This window comes from Ostrea edulis, chromosome 6, assembly GCF_947568905.1.
Source record: "Ostrea edulis chromosome 6, xbOstEdul1.1, whole genome shotgun sequence".
In the NCBI taxonomy this organism is placed as follows: domain Eukaryota; kingdom Metazoa; phylum Mollusca; class Bivalvia; order Ostreida; family Ostreidae; genus Ostrea; species Ostrea edulis.
The window spans coordinates 15,487,247-15,506,028 of NC_079169.1; the positions used below are offsets into that span (position 1 = coordinate 15,487,247).

The 18,782-nt window shown below is 35.4% G+C and overlaps 1 protein-coding gene across 1 annotated transcript; it reads right to left on the minus strand.

Moving 5' to 3' along the window:
- Positions 1-511: 511 nt before the first annotated feature.
- On the minus strand, positions 512-18,545 carry LOC125647008 (solute carrier family 35 member F3-like). The gene is made up of 8 exons (XM_048873705.2): positions 18,494-18,545; positions 15,517-15,838; positions 14,049-14,274; positions 10,904-11,029; positions 9,909-9,975; positions 5,834-5,953; positions 2,161-2,250; positions 512-723 (listed from the first exon to the last, which is right to left on the minus strand). Exons 1-8 carry the CDS (start codon positions 18,543-18,545, stop codon positions 512-514), a joined length of 1,215 nt encoding a protein of 404 aa, XP_048729662.1.
- Positions 18,546-18,782: the final 237 nt, after the last annotated feature.

Genomic DNA, 18,782 nt, shown 5'->3' on the forward strand with positions numbered 1-18,782 from the left:
TGCAGATGATCTCAAAGAAAACGATAATCTAAATAAAAACAATTAATTTGTGTATTAATAACCAGCTTATATGCATCTAGAGGGTTTGTAAGGTCTTTACGCAAGAAATTATCGATAAAAATGACAAGTCGCCATTTGCTTTGTTTATTCTTAAAGTTACGATCAGCTTACGTGTACTAGTATAGCACACGTAGAGTTACGCTTATTTCTGACGTAAATCTACGTCTACGACTGTTAGTGAATACCGTCCCACACGTAAACGTACGCTGCGTCTAGATTTACGCTACGTTTACGTCTACGAACTTTAGTAAATATGGGCCCAGCGCTAAGCATACGTTTAAATTTGTGGTACTTCACCTATGTAGAACTGGTGACGTCTCAATATGAGTGGAAAATCCTCGACGGGACATAAAACAAATAATCAATCAATAAACCTATGCTAGACAGAGAAATAATGTGGTTTGCAGTATCCCGCAAATATCTAATATCAATATCTTCATAAATGAATGGTTTACGCTCGATTAATTTCTCTCCCATATCTCCTTGTCCTTCTTTCAGGTTGTGTAACATTAGGTTTTGTATGCATGTATTTTACACATGACGTGCAGACCTCGCTGAAACACGTGTCCGGAATTAGCACCAATAAAAGGCCCAAAGTCGACAGCACCACTGCAGCAAATTTCATGCCGTTGAAGTGACGATTTCTCCAGATGTAATCGGACACTTAAACAAAGAACATATAACAAAAAGAAGTATTACACAGGTGTAGAGGTTGCTGAAAAAGATTTTTAGTTTCATGACACTTGCTACAAAGAAATCGAACTTCTGTTTTTCAATATTTATGAATAAAATATGCATGAATATACAAAACATGTAAAGCTAGTAACATTACAAACATACTTTAGTCAAGTTGATCAAATTATTGTTTACTGGGTAATTGTTTGCCAAATGGCCAAAAAACGGAGGTAGGAAAATGTGATGGGGTTTAATAAATGGTGTTCTAGATGTACTTTCATCTAGATGTGTTTCATAGGTTTTTGTTTGAAACAATTCTTATGTTTATTGCGTTACATGTATCTATCAGACACACACTTGACATAATGCATGAGCGTCACAGGGCGTTTCGGGTGTGTTTTAAGACATTGAATATTAGACATGTTAAGTTCCAGGTATTTGTAAGAGTTTTTGTTGTTTTAATCGAAAAGAAATGTGGGTATTTCCCTAATTTAATCTCTAAGGAACATTTTATTTCTAAGAGCGTAACAATACTCTTATAATGGGGGATCCGAGTTAGAATTGGTCCTCAGTATCCCTTGCTTGTCGTAAGAGGCGACTAAATGGGGCACGGTCCTTCGGATGAGTTCGCAAAATCGAGGCCCCGTGTCACATCAGGTGTGGCACGATAAAGATCCCTTCCTGTTCAAAAGGTCGTAAGGACCGAGCATGGGCCTAAATTTTACAGTCCTTCACCAGAAATGGTGACGTCTCCATCTGGGACGTTAAACAATATACCTCTGGTGTTTCCAGGGGTCCGTGTTTGCCCAACTCTCTGTTTTGTATTGCTTATAGGAGTTATGAGGTGAACCACTGTTCGTTATCATCACCTTTCATACAACCAACCAAATTTCAATCATTGCGCAAAATAACTGAAAGATAGCTTTTTCAAAATTAATTATACAATCATTATCAGCAAATTATTCACATCATATACATTCTGTAGATTACAATCTAGAGTTCCTCCAAAGAACTGTTCGTTTATAATTGCGTATAAACACTACTCAATATAGGATTAAACATTCTTTTTGAAGAATTTATCGATGTGTAAACTCCGGACATTTTACTCACAAACTGAATAAAAGTGCAAAGCACTTTTATGTTAAGTTTGTGAGTAAAATGTCCGGAGTTTACACATCGATAAATTCTTCAAAAAGAATGTTTGATTCTTATAATTCCAATTCATTCACTTTATTAAAAATTGCAAAAATTTGAATAGTTTCCCCGCACTATGTTATTTGTTTTCAGACATGTACGAATACATCGCGTTTTCGGATTTATTGATGTACAAACTCTTGTTCAGCTTTATTTTTGTCCAATCAAAACAATTGTAATAAATGACATTAGAATTATTGCATGCTGATTAAGAAACTCTTCGTTCCCTACCTCCACACATTGGGATCGCCACCACCATTCCAAGGCCAGTCACAAGTTCATTCGTCAAGCATTCAGTGTAGTTTGATAAAAACTGAAAAACTACAATCAAACCAATTACTGAATACAGGATACTTAATGTAGGTATTGAACAAGAATTAAACCATATCATGTTCTTCTAATTTACAAGACAGTAACGATGTCATGCATTGTGTGAGTAATTTACAAGACAGTAACGATGTCATGCATTGTGTGAGTAATTTACAAGACAGTAACGATGTCATGCATTGTGTGAGTAATTTACAAGACAGTAACGATGTCATGCATTGTGTGAGTAATTTACAAGACAGTAACGATGTCATGCATTGTGTGAGTAATTTACAAGACAGTAACGATGTCATGCATTGTGTGAGTAATTTATAAGACAGTAACGATGTCATGCATTGTGTGAGTAATTTACAAGACAGTAACGATGTCATACCTGTGTGAGTAATTTACAAGACAGTAACGATGTCATACATTTTGAGTAATTTATAAGACAGCAACGATGTCATACATTGTGTGAGTAATTTACAAACTGTAACGATGTCATACTTTTTGAGTAATTTACAAGACAGTAACGATGCAATGCATTGTGTGAGTAATTTACAAAATAGTTACCATGTCATACATTTTGAGTAATTTATAAGACAGTAACGATGTCATACAATTTGAGCAATTTACAAGACAGTAACGATGTCATACCTGTGTGAGTAATTTACAAGACAGTAACGATGTCATACATTTTGAGTAATTTATAAGACAGCAACGATGTCATACATTGTGTGAGTAATTTACAAACTGTAACGATGTCATACTTTTTGAGTAATTTACAAGACAGTAACGATGTCATACATTTTGAGTAATTTATAAGACAGCAACGATGTCATACATTGTGTGAGTAATTTACAAACTGTAACGATGTCATACTTTTTGAGTAATTTACAAGACAGTAACGATGCAATGCATTGTGTGAGTAATTTACAAGACAGTAACGATGTCATACATTATGTGAGTAATTTACAAACTGTAGCGATGTCATACTTTTTGAGTAATTTACAAGACAGTAACGATGTAATGCATTGTGTGAGTAATTACAAGACAGTAACGATGTAATGCATTGTGTGAGTAATTCCAGAATAAAAATAGGATCAGTCAGTTGACTAATTTGTTGATAATATGTATTAGAAGCCTCCCGTAACAATTCGATGATGTAAAGCTATAGAAAAGTTAAATCTATCTATGATATTGATGAATCTTGGATATAATCATTAAATAAAAATACGTTTTCGTAAGAAGCGGTTTTTGTCCTGTGTTTTGTAGAAAGACACTAATGAAGAATTAAAAACGACATTTATATTTCTCCATAATCCGATCTCTGTTGAAGATCGTGATAAGTGTTGAGCTAAATACTTGACACTTTGTCAGAATGGATGTAAAAAAGAGAATATCAAATTCTCATATTAGACACGTTAAAACAAAAGTGCGTACCATATCTCTCTCTGTGTTTAGTAAACCAGATGTGTTGAAAGAATTGTATACGTAATACGAGAAATACATGTTTGTATTGATTCCAGTTGCCAAAGCTTGTAACAACATACAAAGCTCATTATTACAGTTTTAATTCCACGTTTTATAACCTAACTTCTACTCGAAGTTCCTTTCAAAAGACGAAATTCTTCAAAATCACGTTTTGATTCAGTCAATGCGATGAATGATTACGAGTTATCCGTATCTATACTGGAATTAAAAACTTCACAAAAACCCTTACAGAGATGTATGACAGAGTTCAGTAAATCGTCTACAAAGTCCTCATGTTTACTACTCACGAAAGATTTTTAAAATTGCTGTGAAAGAGAAATTTCTGACGTATAGTACGACATGTGCAAGAAATGGTGTAAATAAAATGTTGGTTCTCAACACTTCCATAAAAATACAAGAGTTGTCAGAAGACAACATAGCTCGCCAAGAAGCATGACTCTACATTACTTAACCTGTTTATGTTTTATTTCCCTTTAGTTCAAATGGATAAGGTTTTGAAAAATAGGTCAAAGTCCAAGGTCACTATGTCAAAAGCTTTGATACCATATTCAAAGCTGGTCATGGGGCATTTAAATATCAAATCCCTGTCCCCTAGGTTCGAAAGATATAGTCCAGTTTAAACTTTTTTTTAAAAAATAAACAGTAAAGATAACAAAATCAAAAATCATAGTACTTAGAGAAAGTTCTCTTTATAGGGCATGTGTATGTGAAATTTCAAAAATATCCCCTTTGGTTCAATAGATAGAGCCAAGGTTAAAGTTTTTTTTTTAAAAAGTAGGTCAAGGTCCACAGTAAAGGTCACTGTGTCAAAAGTCTTGGTACTAAAACAAATGTCTCTTCATGAGACATCTATATGTGAAATATCAAAACTCTATCCCCCTTGGTTCAAAAGATATAGCTCAGGTTAACGGGTTTCCCCTTAAAGTTTGACGCCGACACCAGGGTCATGACAATAGCTCTGCGGACTCTCGTTCCGGCGAGCTAAAACCATTTACTTTTGAAAGCACAATTTCCAAAATTAACAGCATCAAAACGTACGACTTCTCAACACTGAACACACACCACCATTACTCACGGTAAATTAAGGAATATGCATCTTAACATCATAAACAGCTGCTTCTTCAATAAAACTGGAACTCGGAAATATTCATATCATTCAAATTATACACACACCGACGATTCAAAGACAACCTCCAGATTACCGCCCTTCCGTAATACCAAAATGTTTTAGCTGTACAAACTACCATACCAGTTATGGCTTTTAACCGCACCTGCACCTGATGTAAATATTCACCGTACAGTTTGCTAGCACGGTGGTTCCCATGGGCATTTGTAAATAGTCATCTGCGACAATACACCAGAGGTGGAATGCAGATTATTGGAAGAAGAAGATTCTACATACAAGTACTATGAAGTTTGATATTAAAGAGATGTTGGATTTTCTCATTGACAATATCTACGCAGGCTTTGGTGATCATGTTTTCCAACAGTATTTGGAAATCCAGTAAGGGCCTGAATTGTGCTGCTTTATTAGCTGACCTTCTTATGAAGGAAAATTTATTCACAACCTTCTGAATAAGAAAACATCGACGACGTTTTATCTTTTAACAATACTCACTCTCATTCATATGTCGAATCAAAGTACACTCGAAATAAAAGACGCTACAAGTTTTGTATTCTTTGAGATGTATCATTGTATTCAGTTTTCCGTTTTTACAAACGAGTAATATCATTGACTTATTTTGGACCAGTGATAATCGTTTGTAAGTCTCTTGAAGTAGTGAGTGCATTTCAGTCAAGGATCTGGGATAATCTGCTAATTGAAATATCCGATACCTCTAATGAAACATTTGAAATATCGGAGATATATAGGATGTTCATCCCTTGTTGGAAACTTCCTTAAATGATTTAATCATCATCTTGCTTATCAATCACTGGCCGTTCACGTACATGTACCGATTCAAACTTCAGTGCTGTCTCGTGTGGTGACATTGTATACTACAAATAATTATTAGTATTTTGTCTTTGATGGTAAATTCATGCACGGCACTGTAATTCAGATCGTTTGCTAACAACCCTTGCTTTGGCAGTAAATTAAACTTACCTATCATTAAGGCAGCTGTTCCGAAAAGGTAGGTCCAAGGTACGCTGGCCTTTATGTACTCGATCTCCGTGTACTGTAAGGTGATTAACACTGGCCACAATGTGAGCAGATTTCCAAGGCCTTTTTGAAATTAGAAAAATACAACATTGTTCTAAAAGCAATCTATTCTGTGCATCATTTTTAGTTTTGGTGTAACGCGTGGTAATGAACCGGTGTGATAGGGCGCTCGTTTTTAGTTTTGGTGTAACGCGAGGTAATGAACTGGTGTGAAAGGGCGCTCGTTTTTAGTTTTGGTGTAACGCGAGGTAATGAACTGGTGTGAAAGGGCGCTCGTTTTTAGTTTTGGTGTAACGCGAGGTAATTAACTGGTGTGAAAGGGCGCTCGTTTTTAGTTTTGGTGTAACGCGAGGTAAGGAACTGGTGTGAAAGGGCGCTCGTTTTTAGTTTTAGTGTAACGCGAGGTAAGGAACTGGTGTGAAAGGGCGATTGTTTTTAGTTTTGGTGTAACGCGAGGTAAGGAACTGGTGTGAAAGGGCGATTGTTTTTAGTTTTGGTGTAACGCGAGGTAAGGAACTGGTGTGAAAGGGTGCTCGTTTTTAGTTTTGGTGTAACGCTAGGTAAGGAACTGGTGTGAAAGGGCGCTCGTTTTTAGTTTTGGTGTAACGCGAGGTAAGGAACTGGTGTGAAAGGGCGCTCGTTTTTAGTTTTGGTGTAACGCGAGGTAATGAACTGGTGTGCTAGGGCGCTCGTTTTTAGTTTTGGTGTAACGCGAGGTAATGAACCGGTGTGATAGGGCGCTAGCTTTGCAACAATATTGTGATTATTCAATTACGTATCTGAATTTATTTAAATAAAATTCTATTATCTGAAAGGTTTTTAAATTATTTTTCGAACTTGACCTATTGTAACCAAGGATCGGGTACCATTTCAAAGTGCTCTGGACAGCATAATGCTTAATAGAAAATACATAAATACATCGTACCATGTGGTTGAGGACCGTTTGATATTTTGTGAAGGTATATGTAAAAGTAGTTAGGGCCCCACTTGAAATGCGGGAAGCCCTGTAGTAATCATATTTACCGTCTGTCCATCTGTCCGTCGACACTTTATTTGTGACACGATAACTCAAACAATTTTTATCGTGCAGTTTTCAAATTTTGTACAGAAATACTTTACAATAAGAGAAAAACACCTATTGATTTTGGGGTCATGTCACTTTGTATGTCTGTCTGTATGTATGTCATCATCTTTGTTATTATGAACACTTTCTTTGTGAAACGATAACTCAAACAGTTTTCATTGTACAGTTTTCAATATCTTTACAGAAATACTTTACAATAAGAGGAAGACACCTATAGATTTTGGAGTCATATCACTTTGTATGTCATCATCTTACTTATTATGACTGTATCTCTTTACCACTGTCTAAGGGAGATAATTCAATTTGAATTATATATGGAATTTATTGTATTGATATAGAAAAATTCCAAACAAATAACTCTACAACAATGTGTATATTTTGAGTTCTTTTTTAATGTGATATAAAAATTGTTTGATGTTACATGTATATTGAATTAACTTGTCATTCCCAGTCAACAACTCTCGATCGGGATCGGAATACGAAATAAAATTTCTTATATCCGGTTGCAAAGGGAAACTGCTTCATAATTATTAAATTATGTACTAATTGCACGTTACACCTTAGAGAACTGTTCCTTTTAATAAAGAAAGTCACATGAGTGTATCTTATTCATTACTGTTACCGAACTTTCGTCGGTGAAAATCTCGAAATGGCGTGTTTCACTGCGCTTGTTGACGGTAAGGTCCACATTTTCTACGGGAGTGTTTTGATATTTGCTTATGAATTTTTTTAGCGCATACATGGTATATTTCTGCTAGGAATAATGGAAACTGTATCACCTATGTATGTAAAGAAATATTCTATAGATTTCTATTTTTAAAAATGTAGAACACTGTGTTTGCAAACGCTTAGACCCCCGATGTTTTTTTTCCTTTTCCTAGACATCAATATGTCAAATTCATAATCCTTTTCGAATAATATGTACCACATTTTGTACCAGTTATCCATTTAGAATCCCCTATTACAATGGGATTTAGTTGCACTCCGTTGTGTTTGAGTGAATGAGTGTGTGTCAAACAGAGGTAATTTTTTGCATCAGTCTCTCATAAATATGCTTCATGATTCCTTTTTCACAAATTTGCATTCCAATGTATCTTTGAATATTATTAATTCTAACATATATATATATATATATATATATATATACCAGCCCCAAACATTGCTATATCAAATACAAATGTCACTTTCCTCTAATAACCCTCAGCGGGGCCCTTGCTGACCGTGTCAGTTTTCTAGTTGGTGATAGTTTCCCTATTTTAAAATTGTCCATAGAAAGGTTAACGAGATTTACAGAATAATCTTGAAGATTCTTAATTCATACCAGTAGATTGATAAAGTTTTATAAACTGCCCAGTGCAAACTTGGAGACAACGCGTGTTACAGAACTGAAGAAGACTGGCGACACGGTCGAAATATTTCAAGAAAGTGCTTAAAGGTTTTTTTTTCAAATTGTGCTTCGCAAAAAGACGTACATATATTTTTAAAACTTTGCAAGTAGAGGTAGGTGGGAAGACAAATACACTTATCCCCCGCCCCCACCCTTTCTGAAAGTGGGAGAGCACGTGTCCTCATCCTCTTTAGTTACGCCCTTGTGTTACATGCAGAAATAGTGACCTATAAATAGACTGCTTCACATACAGAATCATAGTCTGTCTGATGCATGGCGAAAATGGGTTTTTTTTTTTTTCACGTACACACGAATAAAAAAATATACAAGAGCATAGTCCAGTAATTTATTCTAATGGAATGACGGAACATAGTCCGCACTAGAACAAAACTGTTATTGTGTCCCGGTACCTTCATTTACGCACATTTATAACAGCCAGTTTTGACAAACGCAACAATTTGAACGACAGGCCTATACATGCAAAGTGAAGATAACGAACAGTGATCAATCTCATAACATGTAGGTTAAAAATGTTTTCAATTCGACAGATCAAAGTAAAACATTGATTATTCTGTGGGATGTATAGTGAAGCACCACACCTAGTCTTCTCGACAGCTCCCGTAGTGTGATCCTTTTAACATGTAACGATGATGCAAGTTCGCTGAATGATCTGGAGTGATATATTCTATTATTTTACTGTACACAGAGCGCCTCCGGATTTGGCCTTTGTTAATGATAAAGATAAAATAAATGTCCAATCATTCGAGGGAAAAATCAGTCTTGAGTCCGTGGATTATACAAATATATATGTATATATAAGTATCTGTGTGGTATAGTTTGATTTTACACACACACACAAGTATTATATAAATCCATGTACATGTGTATCCATTGTCTACATTGTTTTGTAATCGATATCGGAAGAAATATTCGATTTTGTTATAAAATGTAAATACGGTTTATATTTTGTTTCTTTGTCTAAAATATTTATTGAGGGAAACGTGGACAGTCTGTAGATTATCTAAAGGAGGATGTTCACTTAATAAATCATTAAATGACATTTAATATTTCATAAATTGTGGATGATTGGGCGATTCTATGTTCCGTGAATATGAATGAAATTGGCATACGGTTCTTTGATATTCTTCAGATCTGCCTTAGTAATGATAAAAATCGGGCTCAATAAGTTTAATGTCAATATGGATTCTACTGGCGTTTGTATGTATTTGTAGATCACAGCAGACAATATGGATTTATTTTACGTATTGTCGAGATCCAGTGAAAACCCTATAAACAGGCTCATTAAAAGTATAGTATGGCCCTAATTCTGAACGTAAGCGAAATGAACATCAGTGTTTATTAAGAGAGAAATCAACGAATTTTCAAAACTCAGGACCGGAAATTGGTAGTATGAAACGTCTTTTAATCTGCGGCATCTGTGTACCTACACAGCAATATTGGATGTTGTTAATGACGGAAGTAATAAGACACCTGTCGTATTACACAGATGTCTCATTCGTAATCAATAAGTAAATTATCATACTTACCCATGATGGATAAAAACATGGAAAGCTGCCCGAAGCTGACGCATCCAATCCATTTCTTGAACAGAACCTGTCTTGGAAAATAATGTGTAATAATTATCTTTCTAATAAACTGACGGACTTCGGTTACAATCGTTACAATATTATCCGAAGCGTAATGTTCTTCATGTCGCAGTAAAGCTCTTCATGATGGGGTTTATTTTTCAACCGAAAAAGTATCCACATTTCATCAAATCGGCTAAAGGTGAGGATAGTTCAATGTATGCACCAAAATGAAATGGAGAAAAAATTCCTGATGGAAAATGTAAATATCTTGAAGGAATTTTAAGATTCTATATGAAATTCCAAGGAAATTTCATTCTTTAAGAAATCTGATTTTCCTCAGGATAATATCCGGTTCTGAACTGGTCAAATATATATCAAATAAATATACTGAAGGAAGCGGTGACTGATATCGATTCCTGGTGATCCTACACATTTTTTACTTTTGTGAGAGGTTCATAAATTAAAGGTTTTCATTCGTCAAATGCTTCAATACATCTGGGTTAGAATATGTGCTCAGTACCTCTTGCTTATCGAAAGAGGTGACTGAATGTGGCGGTCCTTCGGATGAGACCGTAAAAAAACCAAGGTCCCGTGTCTTAGCATGTGTGACACGATATAGATCCCTCCCTGCTCAAAGGTCATAAACACCGAGAATAGGCCTAAATTTGCAGCCCTTCATCGGCAATGGTGACGTCTCCATATGAGTGAAAGATTCTCGAGAGGGACGTTAAACAATATACAATCAATCAACAACCACCCGACAGAAAGAACATAACCCTTTATTTGAAGAAACGTGAAAGCCCTTTACATAGGAATGCTTTATTATGTCAAGTTTTGTTGAAGTCGAAAATGTGAAAAGTTCACGAAGATGACAACATTTAATAAGACAAGTAAATGGTATACACATGTATAATTATTTAGCGTATTTTCTTAATAAGGTAAATTTGTACCACCTTAAAGATTGCCAAAGATGCTGATGAGCAGACTGATAAAACAACACCCCACGTTGAATGTGAACCAAATCCGTCGGCGTAGGCAAACAGCACAATTCCGGAAGTGGACAAAATCAGTGCAAATACCTGTGGATAAAGGTGTAATCTACTACAAATGGCCAAAAGCCTATATAATATACGAAATTTTGTAGTATGTAGGAACTGCACTTTCTGTCTCCGTACGTTGTGTCCATACCGTTATTTTATATTCAAAGAAAGATCGTTTGAACAACGCCAATGTCGATAAGAGAAAATGTTTAAAATTCATGCTCTGGAGATATCTTGACAACATACCGCGGAAATATAATGATAATAATAAATAAAATGTATATAGCGCCTTATATAAAACAAATTACTCTAGGGCGCTTTACAAGGGTAGCGGTGAGGAAAGCAGCAATAAAAAAAACCAAACAATTAAATGAAATTAAAAAACGGTATGACATAAAATCTTACATCTATAAAATTATCTGCGTCGATACACAATTACCTGTTCGATGCAATCAAGAATCAACAAGAGATGTTTGTAAAACACATATGTCCCCCATGGTGCAAAATTGAAAAGGGTTATACACACACGTCATTTAATTGATAGTATATGTAGTATCATCAATTCAAAATATTGAGCAGACAATATCTTCCTATGTCAAGAGTGGATTGACCATGTGACCTAAAAATCAATAGGGGTCATCTACTCCTTATGCTGTACCAGTGTACCAAGTTTGGTGTCAATCAAGCAAATAATTCTTAAAATATAGGAGACAATATATTAATATGTCCAATTCAACTATTGACCTTTGACCTCAAAATCAATATGGGTCATCTTCTCCTGAAAATGTAACAGTGTACCAAGTTTGATGTCTGTCAAGCAAAGGGTTCTCAAGATATTGAGCGGACAGTGTATTCCTATGTTCAGTTTGACCCTTGACCTTTGACCATGTGACCTCAAAATCAATAGGGGTCATCTACGCCTTAGGATGTGCCAGTGTGCCAAGTTTGATGTCTGTCAAGCAAAGGGTTCTTAAGATATTTAGCGGACATTATATTCCTATGTCCAGAGTAGATTGACCCTTGACCTTTTGAACTCAAAAACAATTGGGGTCCTCTTCTACTCATAACCAACCCACATGAAATATCATAATTATCAAGTGAATGGTTCTCAAGATTTTGAGCGGACAGCATGTGGTCTACCGGCCGACCGACAGGTGCAAACCAATATGCTCCTCTTCTTTGAAGGGGGACATAAAAAAGTTATAGAAAGAAAATAGAATGGAAATCAAGGTAATGTCAACTGAATTCTGAAAAGCATTAAAAGCACGCCTTTTTAAGGCAAGGTTCTTTCAGTAGGTCACCAGTATGAGTCAGGTGACCTATCCTGCTCCCTTTTTGTGCGCCATCGTTTGCCGTGCGTTACTATTAACTAGTATTAGTAAATGTCTACAAAACCACATCGCCGTCTGTCTATGGTAGGTACTAACGATAATACTGCTTACAAAATGTCCATTTATTGATACTTCGTTTGATCACCTCCAGTTTGACGACAGCTTGTTTCTTTCTCTGGTAGATATCGTAAGTCCACAACGGGCAGTAAATGTTAGATATCGTAAGTCCACAACGGGCAGTAAATGTTAGATATCGTAAGTCCACAACGGGCAGTAAATGTTAGATATCGTAAGTCCACAACGGGCAGTAAATGCTAGATATCGTAAGTCCACAACGGGCAGTAAATGTTAGCTCAATACTCCTTAGACTTGTCACAGCCTGAACGCTAACTTCCGTCTTTAACTCATTCTGACAGTTTGATTACTTTCGTCTTGTGCAAATGAGTTGTATTGTGGAGGTAGAACTTTGAATTAGGACATTAAGCAATCGGCGTAAGCATCGGTATATAAATCGATCATTTAAAACAAAACAAAAACCCACCACAATGGAACAAATATACATGTACATTCATCGAGAATGTTTGTAACAAGAAGAAGGAAGTTGGCACTAGTTGAAGGACTGACAAAATCCAAAAACAAATGAGCATTGTGTAATATCAGTATGGTCAATTCTTGCAAATTGAATGTATTTTTAATTAGAAAACAAAGAGCCAATTGCTGAGAGATTTATTTACTAGTATTTTGGATTATAAAGCATAGGTATGTAATTAAACAAAAAGAACAGAACATCGCCAAAACAAACATTTAATACAAAACAAGCATTTGATACTTTACGAACAGATATATCCAGTCTCATAACTGCAACGGTGTGTATATACAAATTGAATAACACCGTGTTAGCGTTTTGAAACCCTTTTTAATGTGTGCATTTTTCATTTATATCTTAAATCACCCGCCTAATTCTTTTGGGTAAGTAGCGATTAAAGGAACAGCCATGGAATACAAAAGTGTGACATCGTAACGTAAAAGAAAAGAGTGCGCAATGCTGAAAAAATATAAAAGTTCAATTCTTGAATTGATTTTCAATTATATATCATAAACCTCAATTTAATAATTAAGTTGTACAATCTGAACTGGGTTTAAACATTCCGTATCTTTTCAAATCTATCTAACTGTAAACAGCGTAGGTATAGTCACTTTAGGTGCTAATCGGTCATGTTGTCACTTTGAGAAATTGAAAGTACAATTACTGAAAGAGAAATTGTTGAAAATTCCAACACTTGGATTAATATTTCGTACTTTTAACCGCATTAGAAGTATGATAAATTTCTCTGGCATCGAATGCGGAGCACCTGTGTTGTCTCAGACGGGAATAGACAACTAAACTTCGTTTTCATTCTGTACACGTGAGGCCAAGCACAGGAACTGATAATTTTGTCTGTAATAATAATAGTAGAGGTCAATACCTTACCCTCCCCTAATGATGATAATAATAATTTTATTAGGATGTTGTATATTACAGACCCCTACTAGCCATTATGACTACAAAATCACCGGTTCCTATAGGCTGAGACAACATCCTCGACAGTGTTCATACGCCAAACAGATTTACAATAATTCGGTCTTTGCATTTATAATCAAATATCCTTCAAAACTCTCCAATACATTTTATCACAGGGTCAAAGAGTAAATGTAAATATATTATCATATATGTTATATATATTTACCCGAAGTGGCACAAATTTCTCAAATAAAACGATCCAAGACAGCATGTAAGCAAAGTTGTGGTTGGTGGAAAATAATGCAGATATATCCGTGGCTTCCAGGAAACTTGGGTCCAAAGCACGAACATACGAGTAACATGTGGTACCCCACAGAAAGCACAGTGTGCTTGTTTTGAAAGCAAAGTGACCAAGATGAAATCTGTACGGTCCGTAAATATACAGGTTCTCTCTGGAAAGATATCAGATCATTGCTATAAGAAGGTAGGATTTTTGAAGTCTTTTCGAAACTCAAACTAACGTACTTAGGTCATGGTTGTCGTGAAATACATTGATTATGATAATTTTGTTTTGGAATTGTGTGATTATTCATGAATAAGTCGGTCATCCGAATCTGTGCCATAGATGACGCGCTGTCTTTATTTGGATTTGTTTGTGTGAATGTTGACGATGAATTTTCCAGCATGTATATTCGCTTCCTAATGTGAACTATCGGGTTTTCCAACACTGAGACAGATTTACACAGTAAGACATCATCAGTTATGACGGGTGTGTGTCAATAAACCGGTTATTTTGAGTTTTAAGAAAAATGATTTCAGTTCATGTCACCTAATGCAAGATTTTTTTCTTTCAATGTATTTTTGTTTTCTTGATCAATGAGAATATTTTATGATCCATACAAAACATGATCAGGGGTTGTATGTAGTGCCGAGCTGCAGGATATTTCATTTTGTCGAGAGGATAACTAGGCTAGATAATGAAAATGACAGGTCTATTCCCTCGATCGTGACTAATTACTTCAGATATAAATTCACCCCCCCCCCCAATTTTGAAGAATTTAACAACTGTGCCACTTCATCAATTTTTAAAGATTTTTTTTTTTTGAAATCACGTCACCCTGATCCAGTTTTTATGTACATTACGTCACGCGGCGTAAGAACACCTACTTTGGGATACGAATAATTTATCGTATGAGTAATGTCCACTGATTAAAGGGGTAAATATGTGGTAAATCAATACATCTGCTTGTACACTATTTTAAATAGATGTCAAGTTTACGACAGCAGTTGAGTTGATGACTCTACAACTATGACAACCACTCCGTGATTTAGTCACATTGTCATCACATTTATATAGTGTTCTATGATAACTTATCTAGTGATTGGTGATAATCTTATTTAGTGACATTTAATCATAGTTATCTAGTGATCTATGATCAATCTTGTCTAGTGATCTATAATCACTGATCTAGTGACCTGCAGTTATTTATCTAAAGATCCATCAATCTTTTTATCTAGAGTGAAATATAATCATTTTTTCTAGCGCCATATAAATTCTTGAGAGGGACGTTAATCAATATGCAATCAATCTAGTGTTAATCAATCTTATCCAGCGATTTATAATTAATTTTACCTCATGGCGCATAATGAATTTATCTACAGATGTAGATACAGGATTTTTATTTCAAGCTTACCTCAAACTTTGTCCAACAGGAAAGTTTCCTTTGGACACAATAAGCTCAATAGCGATATAGATGGGGTAGAATAGAATCAGCCACGCTGTCCAGAAATACATACAGAGTAGAGGAGAATGAAACTGATTGGGAATGTAGGTCTGCTGACATAGTTGGGTGCTTGCAACCCACGTGACCGCCAAACACAGTACAATGAAGCAAGCCAATGTGTATTTTTGTTGTGATTTTCTGCTTCTACACAGACAAACTCCGTCGTTTTTTGAGTCGGGTCTAACGTCGATGTTGGTGATGACTGTATCGCACGTAACATCTGATCGCTCAACTAACAAAGACAAAATGATATGAATATATACTATCCTCATCAAAAACATCATAATTTGGCTATATTTTTGACGTGATGTATGTGTTTTTAAATGGAACAAACTTTACGAACAGACCAAACAAATATTTTTTAATTGGAAACTGAATCGTTAGAGCATATATTTCAATATGATGTTACAAATTGGTAAAATTCAATGTTGTGTGAGCTGCAAGGACGGATATCAGTTATTTTACTACGGTTATTGTTGAAATAAAACAAATACTGCGGCCATTACTTTGCTGTATGTCGATGACGTCATCTAAAGATCAGCATAACAGCGATACATATCAAACTTTCCACAAGAACAATAAATATAAGGGTTTTAAATGTAATGCTTATTGCCACCATATCGGTCCACGTCCTTGACCCGATAAGACGTTGTGTATTGCCTTAAAACAACTGTTAAATGTATGATTTATGGCTGTTCTGCGATCCTTCCTAATGTTTTTACACTTTTTGGTTGGCTGATAACACAATATATAAAATAACATCAGAGTACGTTCAGTAATAAATATAGGTTCGGTTCAGAAGCTGTCATGACAAGTTCTTCCAGGGTGCAAACAATGGGGAGTAACACGGAATAGCCATCACGAAGTGACGTAGCTGATCAGCTGTATATTTTTTTTAACTGTGGTAGTAGAAATAAAGCTCTTGTTTTCAATTAGAAAGCCTTGGTGTTAACATTTCTTGACCTCGGAGGTTATCTTGCAACATTCACGAAAACGCATACTTAAGAATTAAGCATCGTTGTGCACACAAGTTGTGATATAAATTGTAATCTGATATCTCTGTTTCTTTGGTTGTTAAAATACTACACAGTACCAAAAAGATTCAAGTCAACTAAGGTGGTTTACACTTTCTGTTCAGAACGTAAAATTGAACGGAGCTCCTGTTGGCGTATAAAATCTCAAAAAGATCATCAAATCAACACTTTTTCCAATTCAATACGTACCTGTACATTTTCTATCGTATAAAATATAGAGATACTATCTTTCGAAAGGTCTTTTGTTAGCTCGCAAAAATTCACTTGACATCCAGCTCTATATGGACAAAGGTTTGTTTTTCACGTATTCTAATGAGCAAATATTGGGTCGAAAAAATAATGATTGATTTTGTTGTTTTATTACAATTACAAGGGCAACTCTTATGCAATGTTATAAATACTACAAATAAGGGATTGCCATTGTGTCAAACCGTGAAAGTCATAGTTTTATTAAATCAAACGGCATTGGTCAACAATTCAATGCAAGATATCGTAAATAGTCGATATTACAATATCAATCGAATTGATATTTACGCAGACCGAATGCGTTAAAACATACACATAGTCATAGTGTTGTTGACTTTCTGGGAATATGAATGCAGGATATGTATTGGGGGGAATTTTATTGATACGCGGTCCCGGTTTCGTGATCCCAACGTATGATGACATAATTGCTCCAGAGCTACTGTGGCAGTTAGAGAAGAATAAACAAATCAAGAAAAATTTGTTTCTGTTATACAAAGCTTAAGGGGATTCTATGTTAACCAAGTCACATTATTCACCATTGGCTTCAACGATCTATTTCCCCGTGCGTTAACAGTGAAAGTGGTGCAGATTAATGCCTATTGTCTCACGACAAATAAAGTTAAACACTCGCACATGCATAAACAGTGATACTCCTACTGCAGCGATGAGTAAATGTAATGCTTTTATTGGCTAATGCGACAGATTTTGTTGTTTTATATGAAGTATTTTTTACTATTTCTTCTGTATATGTATCTATCTGGAATATACAAGAAACTCTAAAGCGATATGTTGGACTACCAGTTAATACTAGATTATGAATGTTGGACCGGATGTCTATTGGACCGGAAATGTATTTCGGAAATAGCGGTATTCGTTTCAAATTTATACACTAATGTATAGATGACAACAAACATGACAGCTTCGGCGAGATTCCCAGCGCTTCAGGAAGGAGATCTACTTAATCTTTTGGAAAGCATGGACTCTAGAGATGCATAGAATTCAATCAAAACGTCACTGAATGTGTTGATGGCATACTGCTTTCAGAAAAGTATTATTTTCTATAAGTTACCATTTTTTAAAAAGGCAATTATAAATACGATTGAAAGTCCACTGTATATTTTTTGCGACATTATAGTCATGTAAATCTAATATATATAATTGACACATCCGCAATTTTTTAAGTTTCAAATGTATAATAGAATTGATAACTTAAAAACTTTCCTTTGACAAAATCAAACCACTGCCCATATACATTATGTAAAACTTAAACGGTACCAATTTTGATGCACCAGATGCGCATTTCGACAATAATGTCTTTTCAGTGATGCTCAACCGAAATGTTTGACATCCGAAATAACAATGAAGTTTTAGAGCTACATGTATTATAGCCAAAAACAGCGTGCCAAAAAAAGTGGAGTCAAATTCGTCTAAGGATAAGAGCTATGCATGAGGGAGATAGTCCTAAATTTTGAAATGAATTTATGTAATAAAACAGTTATTTAGTTGATTAGTCAACAAACCATATCAATTCTCCCCTCAGTGCAGGGAACAGCTCAACGTGATCTATTGTCATCGGCGACTGGCCTTGGACAATGGAACACTCCGACCTGTCCCCAGCACGGAGGGAGCAATATTCTGGTCTATTGACGAACTAGACATTAAACAACTGTATAATATGATAATAAACGAATTGCACCGTAATATAACAGTAACACACGTGCTCAGTTTTACAGGATAAACGACTTGAGTCATTCAGTATGGATCAGTAACACACGTGCTCAGTTTTACAGGATGCACGACTAGAGTCATGCAGTATGGATCAGTAACACACGTGCTCAGTTTTACAGGATGCACTACTAGAGTCATGCAGTATGGATCAGTAACACACGTGCTCAG